The 24664-nt window shown below is 47.9% G+C and overlaps 1 protein-coding gene, 1 long non-coding RNA gene and 1 other non-coding gene across 9 annotated transcripts in view; 2 read left to right on the top strand and 1 right to left on the bottom strand.

Moving 5' to 3' along the window:
* The first annotated feature begins 7482 nt into the window (after window positions 1-7482).
* Window positions 7483-23903, top strand: LOC122495772. Of its 4 annotated transcripts, none has more exons than XR_006300565.1 (6): window positions 7483-8264; window positions 8868-9177; window positions 9530-9648; window positions 10430-10587; window positions 17309-17474; window positions 23586-23903. It is a non-coding gene; the product is annotated as an uncharacterized LOC122495772 (long non-coding RNA). The 4 variants fall into 4 exon arrangements; XR_006300566.1 differs by having other exon boundaries at window positions 7483-8268; XR_006300564.1 differs by lacking the exon at window positions 7483-8264 and having other exon boundaries at window positions 8748-9177.
* Window positions 11455-11527, top strand: TRNAM-CAU. Its single transcript has one exon. It is a non-coding gene; the product is annotated as a tRNA-Met (tRNA).
* Window positions 17114-24664, bottom strand: part of TBC1D31 (TBC1 domain family member 31) — a 77219-nt gene continuing 69668 nt past the window's right edge. For 3 of the 4 annotated variants that reach the window (XM_043601685.1, XM_043601687.1, XM_043601688.1), the window contains 2 exons: window positions 20313-20405; window positions 17114-17454 (listed from right to left, as the gene is read on the bottom strand). In XM_043601685.1, the coding sequence (XP_043457620.1) occupies window positions 17321-17454; window positions 20313-20405 (227 nt within the window). In that variant the 3' untranslated portion in view covers window positions 17114-17320. The remainder of the gene's footprint in view (window positions 17455-20312; window positions 20406-24664) is intronic. The other variant, XM_043601686.1, reaches the window with a different exon arrangement.

Here is a 24664-nt window from a genome sequence, read left to right as displayed (position 1 = left end):
GGCTGAGGTAGGAAGGTTGGGGATATCAGATGGTAAAGGAAGGAATGTATGAGTAGGTCAGCCCAGCAGCATCTCAACGACTTCGAAATGATTATCAGGAATTTCACATAGTGCCTGGTGCAGGTCAGCAAATGGTCAGAACCTGCCCAAGGTGCCCATCGGCCTGGTGTGGGTTGTCAGAGGGACCCTCCCTCCAAGCTGGGCGGGGAAACTCTCTGGGACTCCACCCTGTCTCTTTGCTTTGGAGAATAATTCTGGTGGCTTTGCCCTTTGTTTTGTGAATATTACATGTTCATTATAAAAGTTTGTGAAAAAAACCGTGGCGCCTGGGTGGCTCGGTCGGTTGCACGTTTGATTCTTGATTTCAGCTCAGGTCATGATCCTAGGGTCGTGGGATGAAGCCCCGAGTCGGGCTCAGCGCTGAGCTTGGAGCCTGTTTAAGATTCTCTCTCTCTCTCTCTCTCTCTCTCTCCCTCTGCCCCCTCACCCATTCTCGTGGTGCTCTCTCTCTCTAGAATAAAAAATTTAATGAAAAAAATTAAAAATTGGTGAAAAAACAGGCAAAAATAAGTAAAATGCATTAAAATGAAACAAACAAACAAACAAACACCCTATTTTCCATAGCCCCGTCACTGACATACTTTTTAACATTTGTTGTGTGTGTGACAACAGTGTAGATTAGACCTCTCAGGATCCACTGCAAACTCCCTCCGGTGTGTCCATCTCCCTTTTTCCCCAGGCCTCCCAAAAGCCAGAGCTCTGCATGGGACCCAAGCTCTGTGGGGACAGGAGCCATCCTCCCGGGACAGGAGCACCCTCACGGGACAGGGCCATCCTCACGGGACTCGGAAGGCGCTAGTGAGCAAATCGGAGCCACCAGGACCATGCTGGGGGTTCGGCTCTTCTGCAGCCGCAGCTGCGGCAGGAATGAGTGCCGGCTCCAGTCCGGTGTCAGGGGTGGAGAGCGCCGGTACCGAATTTCCACTGGAACATCCGTGGTGTGGCCGGGCATCTTCCTGGGGTTGCCCTTGCCTCTGTAGCGTCCAAGCACGGTTCCCCAGCCCTCCTGGAAATTCTGGAATGAGCTAACTCTGCAACAAATACCCTCCTGCTTAACCAGCTAGAGTAGATTCTGTCGTCAGCAGTGAAGAACTCTCTCCTGGGGTCTCAGCTTCACTCTGCCCAACCTCCTTCAGAGCACTTACCATAAAATGGAATGGCCTTGTGTATGTATTGCTTTACCACTTAATGTGTCTTCATGAGGGAGGAACCAGTTCTGTCTCATTCACCACTTGGATCCCAGTGGCTGTCTCAGGGCAGCGCTTGGTTAGTATCTGTCCGGTGAAATATTTGGTCACCTTCCAGCAGCACTTAGCCCAGCACCAGCCACTCCTGTGGATCAAGTCAGGGGGTATTCTTTCTACATGTGTTCCCTCCCTGCCAACATTTGCTGACTGCCTCTTCTGCAGAGAAAAGTAATGAATTGGAAGATACCAACTTGCACCCCTCTGAGTCTAGTGACTTAAGGTTGTACAGATGAATGAGCTCACCGTGGCCAATTCCTTGCTTTCCTTCAATGAGCAAAGACCTGCTCTGTGATGAGCATGTGTGTGTCTGTATGTGTTAAGTGGGGACAGATTTTTCTGAATAAAAAAACCCACAGACTCAGAATACCAAATTCATTCATTCATTCATTCACTCATTCATTCATTCATTCCACAAACACTGATTGAGGGTCTGCTCTGATGTATGTATGCATGAAGTGCAGGAGGAGGCCTGGACCTCCCAGTCAAATCCACTTTGTAATCAGACTTTCTCCCTTTGGCTATCAGACTGTCACCTAAATCACTTCAAGCCTCTAAGCCTTAAATTAAGAGCCAGATGATGCAACATTTCCATTATGTGGTTGTGCAATTTCAGGCGCAAACTCCATGTTTGAAATACAGGTGCGGGAGTAGATTTTAGTGATATGCTTTGAAAGCATTAATATTTAAGCAGGCCAGTCCCTGGATACCTACTGCAGGTAGGAGCCATCACACCCATTGGCCCTGTGACGAAGGTGGCTTCATGCCTGTGTGTCTCAGGGCTGTGCCAGGACACACGGTGTGACCTCTGTCATTGCCATTGTGTCTGTTGGAACCATAGGCAAAACCATTGTCTTGTTCCAGGTCTGAACCTGGAAGGGGCAGGCCCACCTCCTTGGGGCCCCAGGGCTGCTGGGACCACACCCATCACCACCTGTCTCACCTGAGGAGTGGGGAGGCCCTGAGAAGTGAGTGCTGTAACCCTTTCCTCTCCTCTGGCTAAGGGACCTCGCTGTCCTCTCCGCCCCGTATGTGAAGTGGGCAATGGATCTTCGAGTCCATTCCTGGCCAGGTCATGGAAAGGCCTACCTGGTTATTAAATCAGATCCTGCATGTGTTTGGAACTAACAAATAGGTTTTTGATCAGACTAAAAGTTGGGGATATAGAAATGAACCAACAGCAGTCCCTGCTCTCCAGGAAAGACAAGCAATTACAGTAGAATATGAGAAGCTTCCTCTCCTAAGCAAACGTTGGTAGGTCCACCATGGGTTCTACAGAGCCTACAGCAGACCCCTGTTGTGGTGGTGCCTACCTTTCCACGGGAAAGACAGCAAATGAGCAGTCACGACATCTGCTCATTTGAAGTGTTAAGGTCAGGGGAGCTAAGAGAGAGAGCTATGTTCTCTGCAGAACAGAGAGGCCTGACCCAGCCCCAGCCAGGAGGCCTCTCTCAGGTCATGACACGTAGGCCGTGACCAGCAGGGCGCTAGGAATGAGCTGGGAGAGGTGGGAGGGAATGGGCACCCCCCCTTCCCATTGTGTAGAGGTTGTACAGAGGGTGTTGGGGGTGGGGGGGAGAGATGAACTCCAAAGCTCAGGCCTCTGAGGGCACAGAATGACTTCCCACAGAGGAAGTCTGAGGAAAAGCCCCCTCTGGCCCGATGTTCTGCCTCTTGCAGTCTCTCCTCGACCTGCCCAGCTGGCTGTGCCCTCGCTCCTGGCCTGTCACAGCCAGAATAATGAGATGGGACACGTGGGCCTGCAGCCAGTTACCAAGTCCTGGCTGGGAAGGGACCAGGCCTGGGAAGTCCCTGGTGCTTCCCAAAGTGCCGCAGGCGAACTTACACCATAAATGGGGCCTTTCTCCCCAACCCCTTCCCTTCCCCGATAGCCCTTCCCCTCGCTCAGCCCTCTATATTTCATTTTTGTTAATATGTGTACATAAAATATAGTATATATAATTATATGTTATATAATTATAAAATATAATTTTACATGTATATATATGATATATTATATGTATATATAAAGCAGAGAGAGCTGGAAAGGAGATGAGAATCGCAGTGAGCTTGGGCCCCACGACCTGCTCACCCGGACTTCTGCCCAACTAGATCAGTGACAGCAGGGAGCTGCTTGAGGAAAGACAGGCTGTGGGCTGCGGGCAGGTCAGATGCGGCCCGCAGCGTGGTGGTGACCCTGCCAGGCAGATGGAATCAGCGGCCCCGTGGGTGGGATGGAAGTGCAGGGAGAGGTCAGGGTGGAAAGAGAAGTCCCAGCTCTTCACAGCTGGGAATGCCCCCCCCCGCACAGACGAATCCTGGAGCTTCTGGTCTTCACCTTCAGGTACGTGGAAAATTCTGTATGTGCTCCCTTGGGAGCGAAACAGCAAATCCACCAGAAGCCAGGACAGAACAAATGTTTTGGCGGTCCCTCCACAAGTGTGTCAAACCCAGGCACAAGAATGGTTCGCGGCAGCATTGGTTACTGACTGGGAAGAATGAGATGTTCCAGAATCAGAAGACCCAGGGCAGCTGGGGCTGTCACAACAAAGCGCCACAGACTGGGTGGCTGAAACAACGGAAATGCATCCTCTCACAGTGCTGGAGGCTGCCAGTCTGAGAGCAAGGTATTGGCAGAGTATGTCTCTGAGGCCTCTCTCCTCTGCTGGTAGATGGCCATCTTCTCCCTGTGTCCTCATACGGTCTCCCCTTTGTGGGTGCACGGCCTGATCCTCTCTTCTCTGCTGTGGTTACAAAGAACAGGAGGATCTATATGTATTGGCAGAAAAAGAATTCCAAGCTTACTATTAGTGGACAAAATCAGTCACAGAACAATAGGATACTGGTATCAACGGTTCCCTCTGGAAGGGAACAGATTAGGGGCCAGGATGGGACAAGGGGGATTTTATTTACTTCTGTATGTATGTATGTATGTATGTATGTGACAGAATGGATGATTGTTCTCACCTCTTCACTCCCTCCCTTGCCCTGGTTTTGCACCTCTCTGGCTGGGAGCTGAGTATATTTCCCTATCCCATGGATGTTGAGCTTGGCCAGATGACTTGGTTTGCCCAGTGGAATTTTGATGGATGCACCCAGAGCAGAGGCCTTAAATGTGCTTGCTTGGCATAGCTTGGCCTCTTGGGCCGCCATGACCTTCAGTGAGAAGAATATACCCCCAGGGAAAGGCTGGTGTCAGGAGAAGGTGGGGACAACAATGAGCAGAGCGGAATTCAACCTCAGCCTAGAGCAGGCCCAGCAACCCACATACCTGCGAGCAAGAAAAATACATCCTTACTTTGAAAATGTTATGCTGAGTGAAATAAGCCAGACACAGAGGGACAAATATTGTATGATTCCATGTACATGAACTATCTCGAATAGGCAAATCCATTCAGACTAGATGAGAGGCTACCGGGAACAAGGGGGTGGGGGAAAGAGGGAGTTATTGTTTAATGGGTACGGTTTCTGCTTGGGGTGACACGAAGGTTTTGGAAATTGATAGTTCTAACGGTTGCCTGACATTGTAAATGTACCTGGTGCCATTGAATTGCTCACTTAAAATGGTTAAAATAGTAAATTTGGTGTATCTATCTTCTGCCAGAATTAAAAAAAATAATGTAGGGGCGCCTCTGTGGCTCAATCAGTTAAGCATCCGACTTCAGCTCAGGTCACGATCTCGTGGTTCGTGGGTTTGAACCCCACATCCAGCTCTGCACTGACAGCCCAGAGCCTGGAGCCTGCTTCAGATTCTGTGTCTCCCCACCCCCCTCTCTGCCCCTCTTCCGCTCGTGCACACTCTTTCTCTGGAAGCAAGCAAGCAAGCAAAATCGTTGAATTTAGCACAATGGGTAGTGAATTGGATGGTGTGTGAATTACATTTCAATAAAGCTATTTTTAAAAAAGAAAAATACATGCTTGCCGTTTAAGCCATTGAGTTTTGAAGAATTTGTTAAGTAGCACTAATAAGGCAATTTTAGATTGAGAGAGTAGGTGTGTAGGTATGTAGTCTATAATGAACATGTCTTATTTGTGTAATATAAAATATGCAAAATCAGCATCTATTGGGTTCCCCTAAACAGGCCCCTCTTTCTTGTTTTCCTGCCTGTTGATGGCACCAGGACTTTTCTGGACATTGTTCATCCTAATTTCGAGTGCCTCTTGGCTTCTCTCTCTATCCTTGGCAGTTAGCCAGACCCCAAGTCCTGGCTGTTCCTAGAGTACGTGTCTCCACTGGCTCCCTAATCTCAGTCTCCACAGCCATCGCCTGGTAGGGCTTTTGTCGCCCTGGGCCTGGATTGTGTCGTGGGTTTCCCGGGTGGCCTCTCTGCCTGGGTCCATCCAGGCCCTGGGAGAGCAATAATTTGAATATGTTTCCATGAAGTTACCCTGTTCAGCTGGCCCTGAGGCCTTCTCTCCAAACACACACACTCAAGCACACACACTTTCCACTCTGTAAAATGGATTCACAACAGTCTCTGTTGCCTGTCAGTACACCCACGGGTATATGAAGAGGTCCTAAAATTGATCAGCTGGATGGTGGGGGGCAGGGGTGGGTTAGGCCACTGCTCCTTCTCCATAGCTTGTTTCCCATCTGCTCTTACTCCACTTTCAGGGTTGTAACATATGGGTGTGGAAGCCTCTGGCCCCTCCAGTAAGGGGACTGTTCGATTCAACATCACTTAGAAGTTGAGAAAACTAGGGGCACCTGGGTGGCTCAGTTGGTTAAGCTCCGCTCACGATCTCATGGTTCATGGGTTGGAGCCCCTTATCAGGCTCTGTGCTGACAGCTCAGAGCCCGGAGCCTGCTTCAGATTCTGTGTTTCTCTGTCTGCCCCTCCCCCAGTCATGCTCTGTCTCCCTCTCTCTCAACAGTAAATAAAAAACATTAAAAAAGAAAAGTTGAGAGAGCTAAAGATTCTAATGACTAATTATTGTGGCTTTCAATTCAAAACTGAAAGAGGACCAACCAAGCTGCTAAATGGATGAAAATGATTTTTGAAGTATTTGTTAGGCTATAACTTGAAACATGCTTGAGGAATTGAGTTTTAGTGCTGAAATGAAACCCTTTCCACCTTTTTTCCTTCTTTATGTGAACAGTTTGTATGGATTCCATACAAACAATAAGCTGTTTTATTAATTTTTTAAAAAGAGGTGGGGTTTTTTTGTTTGTGATATGAAAAACAGGAATAAAATTAATGTTGAAACCCATCTTATTCTGGCAAAAAGTAATAGTCATACACTCTATGAACTACAGAGGATTAGAATGTTGCATCCATCTCTTGGATATTTGTTTTGGGTTAAGTTTTACATTTTTTTCATTTAATAATTATTCTTCAGATCTAGATATTTTTTTGATTCACCCGTACTAATAAAAATAGCAATATGTCAATTTAGAAGAAATTTTTGGCCCTTAGAGCCTTATGGTCATGAAGAAACAAGAAGACTGCAGTTTATGTACCTATTTTTGTTGCTGAGAGACGTGTTAAGGCGATCGACTACAGTTATTAATCAGAATATGTATTATATGGGGTCAAAACTCTAGGAGCAGGGAATAAAATGGAAATAGAAGTTCGGGGCAGGGAGGTGAAATAAATGCAAACTTAACCAGCGCTAAAAGGGAGCTTGTCCATATAAATTTAAAATAGACTACGGGGGGGGCAGAGTGCACCCGGGTGGTTAGCGGGTTGAGCGTCCAACTCTTAGTTTTCAGCTCAGGTCACGATCCCAGGGTCGTGGGATGGACACCCACCTCGGGCTTGTGCTCCGTGTGGACCACGGAGATTTTCTCTCTCTTTCTCTCCTTCTGCTCCTCCCCTCACTCTTTCTTTCTCTAAAATTAAAAACAAACAAACAAAAAAACCCCCACCTCTTAAAAAGAAAACAAAATAGCTTATTATTTGTATGGAATTCGTAGGATATTTTGATTTCACTGGATATATGTTTAAAAAACAGTATTATTTTTAGAAAATTTGCATACACTGGAAATTACATCTTTTGTGACTGCAATTATAATGAAAAAGTTTAGACATCAACATTCTTCAAGGAGGTGCCTGAATGTTTCCAATTTATTTCAGGGGGCGCACGTGAAGCAACACGTTCGCCAGTTGCTGCTGGGGGTTGGGGGAGAGAGGCCCAGCGTTGTCTGACGCCCTGCCCCCGCCCGGGCCCTGCTACCTGCTACCAGCGGTTCCAACTTAAGCCGGTTGTCTAATCGCCTTGAATTTGAGTTTGTGCACCTGTAGCTGCAGAACAGGGGTGGTGCTGACCCCTTCAGGTTGTTCCCGGAGTAAATGCGCCGCCTCAGGAAAAGTGTTCGCTGGGAGGAAGAAGCGCCAGAATCCACCCAAGGGAGCGGCGCAGGGAGTGGGGGAAGAAGCAGATGAGCAAGGAAAGTGGGATCAGATTTTTGCAGAGGGAGTGACTTTTTGCTTGGCTGAAGAAAGGCAAGGAAGAGGTCCCTGTCACAAGGTGCTTGACGGTGGGAAAAGCCTGCGAGCCTGGAGAACAGCCCGTCTAAGGGCCAGGAGGTGGAAAGGGCTTGTTTGGGGATTCCCCCCCCCCCCCCACCCCCACCTCCGGCGCTGGCACAACCTGAGGTCCTGCCAGGCCTCCGCCATCAGTCACCCACTACCAGCCAGGCCTGGTAGTCTGCGACCCTGAGTCTGCGACCCTGGTGGGCAGGTGACACTGACCACCCCTTCCTCCGGACTCAATCAGAACACAGCCGGTGGCATCCAAGAGGTGCCAAGTGGGGACCCGGCGCCTGCCCAGGTTCTGCAAGAGCGTGGGCCTCGTGGAGGCAGGGAGGAAGCACGTGTGTGTCTCAGTACAGGGACTCGCTCGGAAAAAGTCTTTGAGAACTGGTGACACACGTATTTGAAAGATGGAGACACTCTTTTTAGTGGAATATTTGTACCTCCTCCCCCCGCCCCGCCCAACTCCTGCGATCTACTCTCCGTAAGTACGTTTGGGTGATGATGTGGGGTCCCCTATGTAGGGGCCTAGCCTGGTTCCCCGCACGCAGTCGTGGCGCAGTGTCCCCAGCAAGATCGAGTGGCCGCACCCCCAGACCATCCCCGCGTCCGCTCCCCTTTCCCCGCCCCTGTGCCCCGGCCAAGGGCCCGAAGAAGTTCTAGAACCAAACGGACCGCCCCGCCTCCCTTATCCCGCCTTCCGGCGCGAGGCAAACCGAAGCCCCGCTGGGTGAGGGCGGAGAGGGTTGGGCAAAGCTCCCCCTCGCGGCCATCGGGCTCGGCCAAGACTGGGTGCCCCGTGCAAACACGCCCCCCACCCCAGGCTTCCCCTCCTTCTTTTCTCCCCTCCTTTCCCTTGTCTTCACCTTGTCGCTCCCCCCCCCCCCCCCCCCCCCCCCCCCCCCCCCGCCTTCCTTTCCTCTTTCCCTTCTCCTTCTCCCCGTTTCCCCTCCCTCCTCCTCCTTCCTTCTCCTCCTCCTCCTTCCTAGTTCCTGCAGTTTGGGTCTCTTTTAGGTTTGTTGATTTATAATTTTAAATAGGCAATAGATTAACACACTTCAAGTATTTCATTTTCAACTCTTCAAAGGTATACAGTGAAAAGCCTTCACCCCAGAAGAACATCAGACAAGTCCCCTAACTGAGGAACCATCTATAAAGTATCTGACCAGTTCTCAAAACTGTCAAGGCCACCAAAAACAAGGCAAGACTGAGAAACTGCCACAGCCAGGAGGAGCCTCAGGAGACATGACCATTAAATGTGATGTGGGAGCCTGCATGGGATCCTGGAACAGAAAAAGGACATTTGGGGAAAACTAAGGAAATCCGAGGCAAGATGGACTTCAGGCAATAATATATCAATGCTGGTTCATTAACTGTAACCAAAGTACCACACTAACGTAAGATGTTGGTAATAGGGGAAACTGGCGGTGGGCTTTATGGGAACTCTGCTATCTAATTTCTCCATAAATCTAAAACTGTTAAAAAGTAATAGTTTACTTTAAAAAAAAAAAAGTCTTTATCCTATCCTTGCCTCTAACCATCATTTCCACCCACTCCCAATACATAAAAATCATTGATCTTAGTTTTCTGTGTATCCGTTCAGAGATGTAGGGTGCAAATACTAGCAAATATGAATATTCTTACCCCCACTTCATACTGTAACGACAGCACACCCCACACCCAGTTCTGCCCTTGCTTTCTTCACCTGTTTCATATCAGGCATAGAGCATTCTGTGTTCTTGTTTTCAGCCTGGAAAGACCCTCATTCCTGTGGCCAGTTCCCTGTTCATGGACTTGGGCTCTGCGATGTCTTGCAGTCCTAACACGACTTGAGGACAAACCGAGGGCATAACCCTGGCAAACAGTGGGTGAGTTTATCTGTTGGCCTGCGGGACCCAGGAGCGACTCAGTTTGTAACAGTGGTAGACAGGGACCTCACAAGGGTTCGTATGAGGGTGTGTGTTGGGGGTTTCCCTCTCCAGTCACTCTGCCCCCGGCCTCGAGCTCCTGCACCCGCGGGTTGGGGGGGGGGGTGGAGAGGGGTTGTGCAGCGACCTCACCTCGAGCACCGCCCCTGTGTTGGATCCCCCCACTCCCAGGGAGCGTGGGTGGTAGAGCTGCCCCGAGGATTGGGTAGTCGTGGGGCTTCACCCGCCACAGTGAGTGTGGGGAACTCCCCTAGGATTGGGTGGAACCCATCCACGAGTCCTGGGTCCAGACTGCCTGCACGACCAGCGACTCCCCCTAAAGAGACTCGATGCCCTTAAGAGCCCACCCCTGTCCCCCGGCCTCATCTGCCCTGGAGCTCGCTGGCAGTCTTTCCCCGTGTGGGTCTCGCTGACCTCCCGCACTCCAGGGGTCTCTCTCCAAAATATAGAGATCTGCCACCCACCCCACCCCCGACTCTCTTTCCCCCAGCTCTCAGGAGTTCTGGTGCCTGGTCTCCACCTCCTCACACCCACCTTGCCATTCGCGCCCCTAACATCCCACCGTTTCTCCCAAATTCTGGGTGATTTAAAAAAAAAAACTCCTCCCGCAACATTTTATAAGGACAAGTTTCAGAAAAATAGAAAACCTTGAAAGACTTGTAGAGTGAGTGTCAGTATGCCCACCGCCAAGATTTACATTAACATTCCTCTGCTCCAGCAGACTTCCAATCTCTACCTCGCTGTCCTTGAAGTTGGCCCGCCAGCAAACTGCCTGAGTTTTTGAAGCACTTCAAACTTCCAACCGTCAGTGCATGCCCCCAAAGCCCTTCTGCACGCCGGTCGTCGGCTGGAGTTCATTCTTAATTTACGTTTCTTAAGGTAAAATTCACTTACAGCGAAATATACAGATTTTAAGTGTGCCGTAATGGTAAGTGTGCCAGATGGTACATGGAAAAGTATTTACTAGTTTAATAGTTATGTATTTATTTTAAAGTGTATTAAAAAAAAAGTCGCTTTCCATGTATGATAGGGACATAGTTTCCTTTAACAATGAATATAGTATGCAAAGGGCTAGGGGGAGGGGAGGGCAAAGGAAGAGAGGGGACTTCCAAAAAGCTGAGGCTGTGGCGAGGTGTCGTTTCCTGAGCTGCTGTCGCTTCTAAGAGTGGCGCAGCCGGCGAGCTCCGGGCCGCGGTGCAATCCTGGGGCGCCGGGAGGGGCTGGGCAGGCTGGATCGGGGATCTGCGGTGGGGCCGGAAGGGTGTGCATGTGTGCTTGCCTGTAAGTGTGTGTTTTCAAATCGTTATGCATCTGCGCTTCCACTCCCAAGTTTGAGGCTGGGAGTCCCTATGAACGCAGCACTCAGCACAGGGCCGCGAAAACAGTAGGTGCCCAGTAAGAGTTTCACTTGATCACAAGTGTGCAAACACTGTACAAAAATAAAGTAGTACAGCAGCAGGAAGAATCCCACTCCTCCGTGTCCTCACTACTCAGCGCAGTGGGGTCAAGCAAGCCAGAGTGTTTGTTGATTGACAAACAGCGGAGCAGGCGGAGGAAAACTCAGCGCGGGTAGTTGGTTGCCAAGGACGCGGGTCGTTGGTTGCCAAGGACGCGGGTCTGGCGCCAGCGTCGGCTGTGGGGTCTCACAACCCATTGCAGACAGAAATAAAGCCACCGCTTTCTGGGCATGCGCGCCCCGTCCCCGCACTAGCCTCATTACCCTACGGCCGCGAACAGCCCGTAGGTGCCTCGTTAGCGCAGTAGGTAGCGCGTCAGTCTCATAATCTGAAGGTCGTGAGTTCGATCCTCACACGGGGCACAATACTTTTGTTCTCTTCCCGTCTCCACTCCTGCCAGCACGAAGGGTTTTATTTGCTTGTCTGAGGACAGAAAGACCCCCGGCGTCCGCGCTTTTCCGCAAAGAGGTCTCCAGTGTGTCGTTAGGCTCGGTCTTGCCTCCCCGAAGTACCGGCGCAGGGACGCTGCGTTTAGTGCAAAGCCTCCCTTCTCTGTTCGGGTCCGGGACCGAGGACGGGAAGGCGGAGGCACGATGACCCGGGGGCACCCTAGTAGACTGGTCCGCGCCGGGTGGGCCGAGACCTCGTAAGCCCTCGAGAAAGAATCGCACCCCTCCGCCCCCAGCCGTGCCACTCTCCCCCGTCCTCCTGTCCTGGCCCCGGAGCACCCGCAGTCGCCGGCGGGGCGCACGGTCTGGGGTTCGGCGGCACCGGTGCTCGGGGTCCAGCAGCGCGCTGCGGGCGCCGCGGGCGCAAGGCTCGCTCGGGGAGGCGCCGGAGCAGGTGGTCCCGGGAGGGGGCTGGTCCTTTTCGCTCGACAGCAGGGAAGGGTGGGTCTGCGAGCCGGCCAGGCTGCGCGGGGCACCGAGCACCGCCGTGCAGGGTGGGCTGCGGAGCTGGGAGGGGGCAGCGCCCGAGAGGGGCGGGAGAGGGGTCTTAGGGAGTTGGTGCCGGTGGCCGCTGCGGCGGCGTAGCGGGACGGGGGCCGTGTTGCGACTTCGTCCGAAACACGTGCTACAATTGCAGCCGTCACCAGTTAAGTTTCTGATAACTCTGTCGTGCCGCACAGGTCAAATAGCCACTTAGATGGAGATGTGATAGCTGGTATCTCCCCTTCACCGTTCAAGTTTTTGACGGCGGCACTAACCTCTGCAATTTCCCCCATCAGGGATGCGGTAATACTTTTGGTTTACTATCCTGAGAGGAAGCACCTTCCAGAGGCTTTCACTCAGCTCTTTTCACCGTAAGGACCCTTGGTCAGCGAGTCGTAGTGCCACTGCGGAGATTCTGCCATTTGTAGAATGTGTTTATTCCGAGTATGCATTCAGGTACTCAGAAAAGAACCGCAGTTGGCTTCATGGCCCTACTGCCTCCGCTGGGATTCAGACTTGTCCCAAGACCCTATCACCTGCCACCGTTAGCTCTAACTTTGGTGGACACAGGAATTGGTGTCAATTTAGAGCCAATGTCTAGGGACTCCTGAAAGGGCTGGGTGCTTTCTTTTCCCTACTACCAATCCTTCAAGTAAATGGCAACAGGCCCCTTTGGAAAAGCTTGGGGGATTATTTATAGCATAATATGTGGCCCTCACTCCTGCAGGACCCTTCCTCAAGGGGACCTGCCCCACCCCCCTTCAGTCAGATGGCTTTGGATCTGGAAATGAGTGTAGGTCTGGAAAGGGTGACAGGCATGGGTCTCCACTGTGACGGCTCAAGTCAGGTTTTCAGGCACCAGGTCTGAAGTTTCCCTGTTACATATATCAAGCAAGCAACATTTTCGTAGGCTGGCAACTATTTCATTCTTCTTTGGCAACTATTTCATTCTTTTTTTTAATTTTTGTTTTTAGTGTTTGAGAAAGAGACAGAGTGTGGGGGGGGGGGAGGGACGGAATGTGAGTGGGGGAGGAGCAGAGAGAGAGGGAGACACAGAATTCAAAGCAGGCTCCAGGCCCGTCAGCACAGAGCCTCTGAGCTGTCAGCACAGAGCCCGATGCGGGCCTCCAACTCATGAACCTGGAGATCATGACCTGAGCCGAAGTCAGGCGTTTAACTTACTGAGCCACCTAGGTGCCCGGCTGTTTATTTATTTTTGAGAGAGAGAGAGAGAGAGAGAAAGAGAGAGAGAGAGAATGAAGGGGAAGGGGCAAACAGAGAGGGAGACACAGAATCCAAAGCAGGCTCCAGGCTCTGAGATGTCAGCACAGAGCCCGATGCAGGCTCGAACTCACGAACTGAGAGATCATGACCAGAGCTGAAGTCGGGGGCTTTCCGACTGAGCCACCCAGGCACCCCGCAACTATTTCCTTCTTAGGGACAAGGGAATCCATTACCAAGAGCCCAAATACGCTACTACTGCAGCTTCTGTGCTGCCCGCTGCTCTAAATGGTTGTCTCTGGTAGCTGAATGCCGCCACTTAGCCTCTGCTACTACGGAATCCCGTCACCTGCACTGAAATCAGGGAGCATATCAACAACGGCATCTCTCACCCTCCTGCATCACCCACAGAATGCCACCACAGAGCTTTTCAAGTTCACAGATACTCCCTTCACTCGGTGCCTCAACGAAGGGAGCGTCTTTGGGGCTGAGCATGTGGTTGGGCCGTGAGCCGGAAGTTCGTATGTAATAAGTCCACTCCTACATTCCTACCTTCCTGGGCTTTTGGATTTGCCGTCCACATCATGCCAGGCAAACCCTGGCATCTTAATTTGATTTAAAAAAGGCAAACATTGAGTCCACATCGCTGTCAACCAATGAAGTCAAGTGTGAGAACCACTTTTAATTGCATGGGAATGCCAGTTACCAGTTTATCGCCTCTCAGCTCCAGCGTCACCCTTCCTTACCTGCCCTGCAATAACCCCCTGGATTCCAGCCCTTCTACGGTGTGCAGGACAGCAAGCTGTCGGCAGGGGGTGCTGGAGGAAGCGGCAGGAGGAATGGGCCTCCTCTTAGTTCCCAGGTGCTGTGCTGCTTATTCTTGCCCCGCTTCTCATAACCAGTGAGAGTGTGTGGGAATGGCCGGGGTACTCCGCCGCAGCCGTGTGCCCTGAATGCCCAATCTCCCAGTGACTCCAGGGCCTCGGCCCGATGACCACTTTGCCACAATCCTCCCAACACGGAGAGGGCCTGTTCCAGGTCTGGAGCCAGAAAGCAGCCCCTGACACGCTCTCGGCACTTGCCTTCCAGCCTCGGTTTGCTGTGTCCCGGAGGGTGGTTTCCCGTGGCCCTCTCAACATGCACCCCCCCCGCCCCAGACAACACTCCAGGGAGTAAGAGGAGCCTCCTTTCCGAGTTAGTCCTTCATTTACTCTCCCCTGATCAGTCCTGGGTACCCTTTACATCTATACATCTTTAAGTTAGCTACTCGCTTATAGTTTAATAACTCATTGTATCTTAAAGTTTTCCTGTTAAGATCACTATGCGGTGTGTCTCCTAACTGGGTCCAGATAGTAACTCCAGAAGCTGTGCCGGATGCACTCCTACTAATAAGTCAACCTGCTCGCAGTCCTTGTAGCGGCTCTTGCCGCTGTGACGGTCGGGGGCGGTGGTGACTGTGCAAGGGCCTTTAGCAAATGCTCAAGTCTTGCTCAACATCAGAGAGCTCGTACTAGACAAGAACCATATGAATGTAATAAACGTTAAACGGGTTAATTTATTTGACACCACTGAATTCATACTGCAGAGAAGTGCTTAAGTGCAGCCAATGTGGAGAATTTAGCTGAAGCCCCGAATTTATCCAACACTGAACCATTTACACCAGAGAGAAACCTTATGAATGTAATAAATATGAAAAGGCCTTTGGAAACTGCTCTGCTTTCACAAATTCAAGGATTCAAGGGAGTACCAGAGAGAAGATACCAGGAGTGGGAAGAATTTTTGCTAAGCTCAACCTTTATTCAATTCCCAGAGAATTTACATTATAAAGAATCTGGGGGTAAGTTGAAGTTATGCCAAGAAGCAGAAAGAGATAATTAGAAATGTGTTTATGTATTTTATGAAGTGTGATAGCCTTTGAAATGCCAACCAAGCACATGTGACCAGAGAGTCAAGCAAATATCTGAAATCTGCTAAGGCAGTGACATTAGCAAGAGTATTACTGGGAGAACTGTAGATTCAGAGAAAATTAAGAATGTGGTAAGAACTTCATTTGGGTGTTAGTATGAATAACTCCCCTTCACTGGATAAAGGGAAGCTTTTTTTAAATGAAATACTGTAATACTATAAAAGAGATGTGGGTAGTTGCAAAACCAGTCTGAGTAGGTTTAAGTTTTCACAGAAGGGGACCTGAAGTAGAGGTAAAAATGGGCCTTATACAGCTGATTCTGGCTGGCAGGATCGGGAATATTTAAAAATTTATTTCTTAATGTTTATTTTTGAGAGAGAGAGAGAGAGAGACAGCACAAACAGGGGAGGGGTAGAGAGAGAGGGGGACACAGAATCTGCAGCAGGCTTCAGGCTCTGGGCTTATCAGAACAGGGCCTGATGAGGGGCTCAAACTCACAACTGTGAGATCATGACCTGAGCCAAAGTCGGACGCTTAATGACTGAGCCACGCAGGCGCCCCAGGATTGGGAATATTTTAGAATTTGAATGCTTTTAAGTGACCAAGCAATTTCTAGTTCACCCAAGTTCCCATCATTATACATTTTATATTCTGTGACTTCCCTATTGCCAAACACACACCAGCCTGGCCCTTGAAGGCAGGTTTGTGATGACCTGCAAATGAACAAAAAAGTAGACTGAAGAAAGTGCTCTTGGGAAACCAATGCCTTGCCTCAGGACTTTGCCTATTAGCCAAGAGAGCATTTTGCTTACTGAAGTATTTGGTTTACTATAAGATTATGCTTTATGACCACAGAAACAAGAATTACTATTACATATTACATGCTTACTATATGTCAAGCACAATACCAGAACTTTACATTATCTTAATCCTCACCTCAAGTCCCTGAGCTATTTCTATCTTTCGTTTTATTTTTTTAAGATTTTAAGTAATCTCTAGGGGCGCCTGGGTGGCGCAGTCGGTTAAGCGTCCGACTTCAGCCAGGTCACGATCTCACCGTCCGTGAGTTCGAGCCCCGCGTCAGGCTCTGGGCTGATGGCTCAGAGCCTGGAGCCTGTTTCCGATTCTGTGTCTCCCTCTCTCTCTGCCCCTCCCCCGTTCATGGTCTGTCTCTCTCTGTCCCAAAAATAAATAAAAACATTGAAAAAAAAATTAAAAAAAAAAAAAAGATTTTAAGTAATCTCTACACCCAACATGGGGCTTGAATTCACAACCCCAAGATTAAGAGTCACATGCTGTACCAACTGAGCAGGGCAGGTGCCCCTTTACCTTCCTTTTATAAAGGGGTTCACGGGGGCACCTGGCTGGCTCAGTCGGTTAAGCATTTGATTTTGGCTCAAGTTATGATCCCAAGGTTGTGGGATTGAGCCTTGGGATTCTCGTTCCCTCTCCCTCTGCCCCTCCCAACTTGCACACGCACATGCACTCTCTCAGAATAAATAAACTTTAAAAAAAAGAAAAAGAAATGGTTCAGGGAAGGTTCCAGAAGTAATCTGCCCTAGATGATGAAGTTGTGAGGAGCCCTGTTATGGAGCTCAGGGCCCAAGTGAGAGAGCGGCCAGTGCTGTCCGGAGAAGGAGAGACGGAGACCCCAGGGTGGGCTCGCCAGCAAACAGGAGACCCCCGCCGCCGGGGGACAGCACGCTGTGGTGCACACTGTCGGTGCCCTAAATTTCCTGCTGCCTTCCCCCTCAGTTCTGGTCGGACAGTTGTTGAGATGGTTTCCTGTTCTTTACTTTTCTGTTTATCTTTAAAATAAACTCTCATCAACTAAAGTTAGAGGTTTATGCTGGCCCTTGTGACCTGAAAGATCCTAATACGAGCTTTAATAGCTTCACAAATTTTATTATGAAAAGTACAAGAAGACATTTACAAGCCCAAAAGCATCAGAATGAAATAGTCCACATAATTTTTATACATACATTTTTCTATATAAGAAGTTGATTTCTGTAGGGATATAAAATAAATAATGTAAAAATCAGTGCCACTGATTGCCAAGTAGGTATCTCTCTCTCCACCTCAAGGTGACCAGCCTCCTACGTGGCCAAAAGATGAGGTGTTCGGCATCTGTTACGAGCCTGGGCCGTGAGCCTCTGGCGAAGATTTCTCACTCTCTCCATAAGATCCTGTTCCATGGTGTCCCATTGTACTCTTCTTTGATTTAAAGAAACTTGAAAACAAAATTTTAAGGTAACAATAGTTTAATGTTCTGATATTAGCAACGATACAGCATGGATTTTAAAGGTAAACATGTTGCAAAAAATCAGTAATGAAATGATATTTGAAAAACCAAATTTCTTTAACAAAAAACTTAATGTGTTGTTCCCTATACTGTTCCATTTACAAGCCAAGTATTTATTTGTTGAATTGAATGAATGTTATCAGAGAAAGAGAACTCATCTACTTTTGGTTATTTACCATTTGTTTTTTATTTGGGGGAGATAGACAATCTTTATTAACAATATATTTTTTAGTATTTTTAATTATTTAATATATTTTAATTATTTAATAATATAAATAATTTTATTTTTGAGACAGAGAGCGGGGGAGGGACAGCGAGAGGGAGACACAGAATCCCAAGCAGGTTCCAGGCTCTGGGCCGTCAGCACAGAGCCCGACGCAGGGCTTAAACCTGAGCCGAAGTTGGATGCTTAACCGACTGAGCCACCCAGGCACCCCGTCAATCTTTTAAATTAGGAACAAATCTTGTCCAAGAGAGGATGAGTGAGTTCTTTGCAACAGTAAGTTTCCTCACTATGATGCTTAATGGTATTGAAACAAAGCATTCTGAGTTGCCAAAATTAATATTTAGAAATGTATACCAAGACTACTTTCCCAATGACTAAATACAAATAAATGGTTTTAATAGTGGCCAACACAGGGAGAGTCAAATTAAAATATTACAGTGTGTCTAACCAAGTGTAACAGCCATTTCATACTGAGTTGGGGTGGCCGGGGGCGGCGGGGGGGGCTAGTAAACATTGGAATCTGAAGAAAAAAAAAGCACCTTAAAAAAACACTTCTCTCAGGGTACCTGGGTGGCACGGTGGGTTAAGTGTCTGACTTCGGCTCAGGTCATGATCCCATGGTTCATGGGTTTGAGTTCCACGTGGGCTCTGCGCTGACAGTGTGGGGCCTGCTTGGGATTCTCTCTCTCCCGCTCTCTGACCCTCCCCCACATGCATGCTCTCGCTCTCAAAATAAATAAACTTAAAAAAAAAAATCCACTTCTCTTAAATGTAGTTACATATGCAGTCAGCTCCAATTCCAGAAAACTATATTTTCCTGCAAAGGAATACAACGTTTATGGTCTTATTTTGCTGCTAAATAACCTAAACTTACCAAATGTCTTGAACTTGATTTTCTAATTTAGAATTATCTAACTAAAAATTTAAGTTCTGACATGTCAGCATAGAGAACAGTTGAGAATCTTGTGTACTTTCATTTGACTGATGCATGGCTTTTGGTTTAATTCATATTCTGACACAGAATTTACAGATACAGGTAAAGTATGAGTTAACAAAAATATACAGTACTAGAGTCTCATGACTTGTTATTTATTAGGTATATTTCTTATAAAGCTTGTTTGTCTTTAGAGGCCACTGTATAAAAATCTGTTCTTTTTTTTTTTAATGTTTATTTTTGAGAGACACAGAGAGAGAGACACAGAGCGTGAGTGAGGGAAGGGCAGAGAGAGAGGGAGACACAGAATCTGAAGCAGGCTCCAGGCTCTGAACTGTCAGCACAGAGCCCAACACAGGGCTCGAACTCACAGACTGAGAGATCATGACCTGAAGTCGGACGCCCAACCGACTGAACCACTCAGGTGCCCCTAAAAATCTGTTCTTCTAAAAGAACTCAGAAGATCTTGTTAAATTCTGCTTCTTCTATATGACAGTTTTATTGAAAAAGTCGGTGGAAATCAAAGTCTAACAGGGTTTCTTGTTCCTTCCCCCATTTTAAAAAGAAATCAAATACTTTATTGGGAAAACTGTCAGCTCCTTTATGAGTTAATGACCATATTTCTGACCCACCCTGTCCCTTCCAAAAATAAAACTTCAGTGGATCAAGTGGAGGGATCAAAGGTTGGCTAATCAGGGCGCCTGGGTGACTCTTGACTTCCCGCTCAGGTCATGATCTCACAGTTCAGGAGTTTGAGCCCCATATCGGGATCTGTGCTGACGGTGCAGAGCCTGCTTGGGATGCTCTCTCTCCCTCTCTCTCTGCCCTTCCCCTGCTCTTCTTCTCACTTGCTCTCAACAAAAGAGTTCAGCTCATCAGCATGAAGCCGATGGTCTCCAGCAGTTCCAACACCAGTGGCCTCAGCGGTCCATCATGGTGCCGAGAGCAAACACACATTTTCAGGGGCTGCTGGATGGAGCCCAGCCCAGAAGAAGAGAGTCAGAAAATTTCAAATATGTAATAGCTTTGAAAACCAATGCTCAGATTTTCTTTCCAGAAGGATGTAAAAAACAGTTACGAATGTCATTAATGTAGTGAGTAACAGACTTCTGTAGCAGCCCGCAACCGTTTCTGGACAATGAAATTCATTCCGGTGCTAATGAAATCGCATCGATATCTGGCAAACGCTCCTGACTTGGTTTCAGTCTGATCTCTTTTTAACTCCCCATTAGAAATTTGAGAATTTTGCTCCCTCCATTTCAGGATTGCCATTATCCATGCCCTGGGAAAATGGCGTCAATATGCTGTAAATATAATTCAAGCCACAATCTTGCTTAAGTTAATGCTAAATTTTAAATGGCAGAAGAGGGGCACCTGGGTGGCCCAGTAGGCTGGGCGTCCAACTCTTGATCTCAGCTCAGGTCACGATGTCACGGTTCTCGAGATCGAGCCCCGAGTTGGGCTCTGTGCTGACAGCAAGGAGCCTGCTTGGGATTCTCTCTCCCTTTCTCTCTGCCCCTCCCCAGCTCAGGTGATCTCTTTCTCTCTCTCAAATAATAAAACTTTAAATAAATAAGTGAATGAATGATAAATGATCGAAGAAATATTTATTGCTTATCAACTTACTGTGTGTTGAGGAATCCACTTCAGAACTGTCCTTTAATTGTGAGGTTCTAGGCACATAGCCTGAGGCAGCCTGTCCACTTTGGCATCTGGGCACTGTCACAGCAGTGAGGAGATAGAGAAGACATGTGGGAGCGAGTAGGAAGCCTTTCTTAATTGCAAACGGTCCCTAGGAAATTACAACTGCCAAGGATGAAAGCCCCTAATGTTTCTATCGAGAGGAGCCGCCGTCAACATTCTGGAGGCAGGGTAAGTGCAGCGAAGGCTGAAGTTCTGGTGACGTATTTTATTTATTTATTTTTATTTGATTTATTTTTGAGAGAGGGAGAGAGCACATAAGCAGGAGAGGGGCAGAGACAGAGGAAGAGAGAGAGAGAGAGAATCCCACTGGCAGGGCAGCTAGGCGCCGCTAGCTAGAGGTGTTTTTAAAATATGTCCCCAAGGGGCACCTGGGTGGCTCAGTCTGTTAAGCGTCCAACGCTTGATTTCAGCTCCGGTCATGATCTCGCGGGTTGTGGGCTTGAGCCCCTGTTGGGCTCTGCTTGCACAGGGCCTGCTTGGGATTCTCCCTCTGCCCCTCCCCCACTCTCTCAAAATAAATACATTAAAAAAAACCCCACCTTTAGCTAAAACAAAAAGCCAACAAACAATGCAAAAGTAGCGACGTTAGGACAGAGATCCCAAACATTTCTTGGAAAAGATCATGAACTGTGATGAGCAAGCCCTCCCTGAGGACTACTGGGAGCCCACCTCTGGTGGCTTCCTGCACGCGGGGCCTAATCTCAGCAGCAGAGAGCAAACGAGAAGCTGCGAGAGGCAGGCGCCCCTGAGACCTTCCGGAGCAGCTGGCACAGCAGTGTTCCAGAACCGACCTGGGGCCTCCCCTGGTTTGAATCACTCTCATCTCAAAAGTTATACTTGCCCCTCAGCTGTGTCTTCTCTGTTCTCCAACTCCTACAGCCTTTCATCCAGTAAAACACCAAGGTCTTTTTTTGATTTTTCATCCTCACAAGAGTCATGACTGTTCCTTCCTTTCTACTCCCATTACTAGGGTCCAAGCCTCCAGGAGTCAGGCCCACTGGAGTTACACTGACTCATTAAGATGCCTGCCTTTTACCTGGTCTCAAGGGCTTTAGCTAATGGTTCAATGAGTCATTAAGACTATTTGGGGCTAATTATCAAATGACTAATTTGAACTGGTGTGGGGAAATGGAATGTAAGCCTCGTCTTCAAAATATCTGAAGGGCTGTCATGTGGCAGAGGTAATAGATGTAATCTGCATTTGCTCCAAAGAACGGTTTCTAATGAGAGAATTTACTAAAACACACACACACACACACACAAAACCCTATTCAACTTTACAGAAGGAAGACATAGCTTTTAAATAAAATACTGGCAGAAATAGAATCAGGTAGTGAGCTCGCCAGCTCCGTAATATTCTGGCATAAGCTAGATACGCACTATTCGCTACTGTAGTGTCGCAGAGAGGATTCACACGGCAGGCCCTGGTTCTCCAGATCCTTCCACGTCTGAGACCCCACTGTGCCTTGTCTCGCATCCGTCCCCTAAAACCCATCGTGCCCGTGGCTGTTTACGTCCCCTTCACAAAGGGGCACGGTGTAAACACGAGGTACCTGTTCCAGTGCCGAATGGTCCCCTCTGCCTACAGCCATGTTTCACACACTGCTGAGCAGACTCACCTATGAAATTGTACAACAAAAATCCAGCTTTCTAGCTTCTATCCCAATTCTCCCTAATTCAATCACTGTAGGTGAGGTCCTGAGTATGTATTTTTTTAATCTGTAATTTACCAAAAAAAAAAAAAGAAAAAAAAAGCTGATTGTAACAAATTAGAACGCATAAAGTAAAAAGCCAAAAAGTTCCTTTCATGTACTTTTGTACCACGATTTATTCTTTTTCTTCACTTAATGTAATATATTTTAAAGCCCCAAAGGTGATTCATATTAGTTTAAATCAGTATTTATGTACTGAATTTGTATTGTGAGTATCACAAAATCCAAAAGGAATAAAAGGTACGTACTACAATTCCTTCCTGTTCGTAACCCTGCGCACCAAGTTCCTTCCCCAGGAGGTAAGCCCTACACTAGTGTTTCCAGGTCATTCTGCTGTGTATCCAGGTTGGCAAACAGGATGTGGCCCGATTCCTGAGCCTGGCACTGATGGTCCCTGTCTTCTTCAGTGGTCTCGATAACTACTCTGCTCCAGCCGGTCTAACTTCTGTCACCACCACGGGCAACTTTCTCCCATGGATTCATTGCATCCAACATGTTCTATCATGTATGAGTGGAGTTCATGGAGGCTTTGGTTGGTGAATCCACAAAAATTATAAGGGAAGAAACTCTGTGTGTGTGTGCGCATGTTCCTGGGAAGATTCTCAGAGGGGCCTACGGTCCGTACATGGTTTTGCCATAGACAATGGTGTACCGCCATGCTAGAAAGCCGTAACAAAATGGAAGATCACCCGGGCTCTACGTTCTCATTTTACAAATGAGCAAAGTGAAGACCAGTCAACATTTCTGAACAAATCCAAATGAAGAAACACAAGTGGCTAAATAAACTGCCCCGAGGTCTACAGCTTAGTGACTCCGGCCAAGTTTCACGGACCATAAAGCTGGGACTAGGACCCGGTGCGCCTGTTGCCCGGGCCGGGGTCTTGCGCCACGTGGTGAAACCCTCCCTCTGAGTGTGTTCCTGTGGCACCAGGCCTGTCCTCTTTTTAAAGGCCCAGTAATTTAAAACCTGGTCAAACGGCCCCACCTGTTACCACCTGGGAACAGTACTTACTAACGTCTTTTTTTAAAATAACGGTTCACTGACATATAATCCACATACCAGAAAATTGATCCTGGTGAAGTGTACGATTCAGCGTTCTTAGTATATTCCCAGAGTTGTACAACCATTAGTTGTACAACCATCACCACTAATCTAGAACATTTTCATCATCCCAACTCCTCGCAGCCATTTGCGGTCACCCTCCCGATCCCCCTGAAACCACCAATCGACTTTCTGCCTCTATGGATCTGCCTGTTCTAAACATTTCACATGAATAAAATCATAGGCTATGTGTACTTTCGTGTCTGGCTCCTTAAACTTAGCATAAGGTTTTTAAGGTTCACCCACATTTTTATTGCTATGGAAGTTTCCATCGTATGGATATACTATATTCTGTTGGCCGATTCCTGGTCTGATGGATATCCAGGTTGTTTATACTTTTTGGCTATTATGAATAACGATGCTATGCACATTCACGTACAGGTTTTTGTGTGGACGTGTTTCCGAATCTCCCGGGCACATGCCTACGAATGGAACTGCCGGATCACACAGCTACCCTACACTTAGCCCTCCGAGAAGCTGCCAGACTGTCTCCCAAAGTACACCACGTTACATCTCCTCTAGCATGTTCCAATTGTTCTCTGACCCTCGTCAGCACGTGTTATTATTGTCTAATTACGGTCATGCTAGTGGGTGTGAAATAGTATCTCACTGTGTTTTTGTATTTAAAAAATGTTTTCCTCATGTGGTTTTGGTTTGTATTTCCCTGATGAGTAATGAAGTTAAACAGCTTTTCATGTGTATTGTGGTCATGTGTATCTTCTTTGGAGAACTGTAAATTCGTATCTTTTGCCCGTTTAAAACTCTGGACTAAAAAAAAATAAAAATAAAAAAATAAAACTCTGGACTAATACTGTTTTACAGGACGTGACTATTCAGCTACAATGTAAGTTTATGGACCTGGGATTTTAGGGGTAGCAAGGGCCATTCACATTGTCCAGAAGGTTCTGTTTTCTAGAAAATAATAAGAATTTCCTCCCCCACTGCTAATAGAGATTTGACACTAAGCAAAAATTTGAAATAAATGACCCGTCACTGGCACACTCTTATCTGGTTCCTACCGCATACTCCTCTATTCTAGGCCCTGAGTGACAAACCAATGCTGAGCGCCTCCAATCAAAATGCCATTTTCCTAATTACAGCTGATTATCTTCCAGTGTTAAGATCAAATGACTGATTTCATTTATACACCCTGATTAAGAAAGTGACAAATCCTTACACATTTGCCTTTTGAAAAATGGACGATTCTTAACCAAATGGTCTCTCGTTGGTGAAATTTAGGAAAGTTCAAAAAAAGTTAGGTAGCATGGTGGGAAGAGCCCACGGAGGCAGCGGGGCCAATACGCAAGACTACTGATTTCTGATGAGGGAAGGGGAAGAAGCTCTTTAGAGTTTCTTCCTTTTTTGTACTTCTAAATCCATAGCTTCTCTAAAAGCCACATGAATTGTCTCTTCCTAGAGGAGGGGTGAGTGTGAGAGGGTTAGTGACAGGTCGCGGCCCC

Source organism: Prionailurus bengalensis, chromosome F2 (genome assembly GCF_016509475.1).
Source record: "Prionailurus bengalensis isolate Pbe53 chromosome F2, Fcat_Pben_1.1_paternal_pri, whole genome shotgun sequence".
NCBI lineage: Eukaryota > Metazoa > Chordata > Mammalia > Carnivora > Felidae > Prionailurus > Prionailurus bengalensis.
Note: the sequence above shows the minus strand (reverse complement) of the source record. Positions and strands in the feature narration are given on the sequence as shown.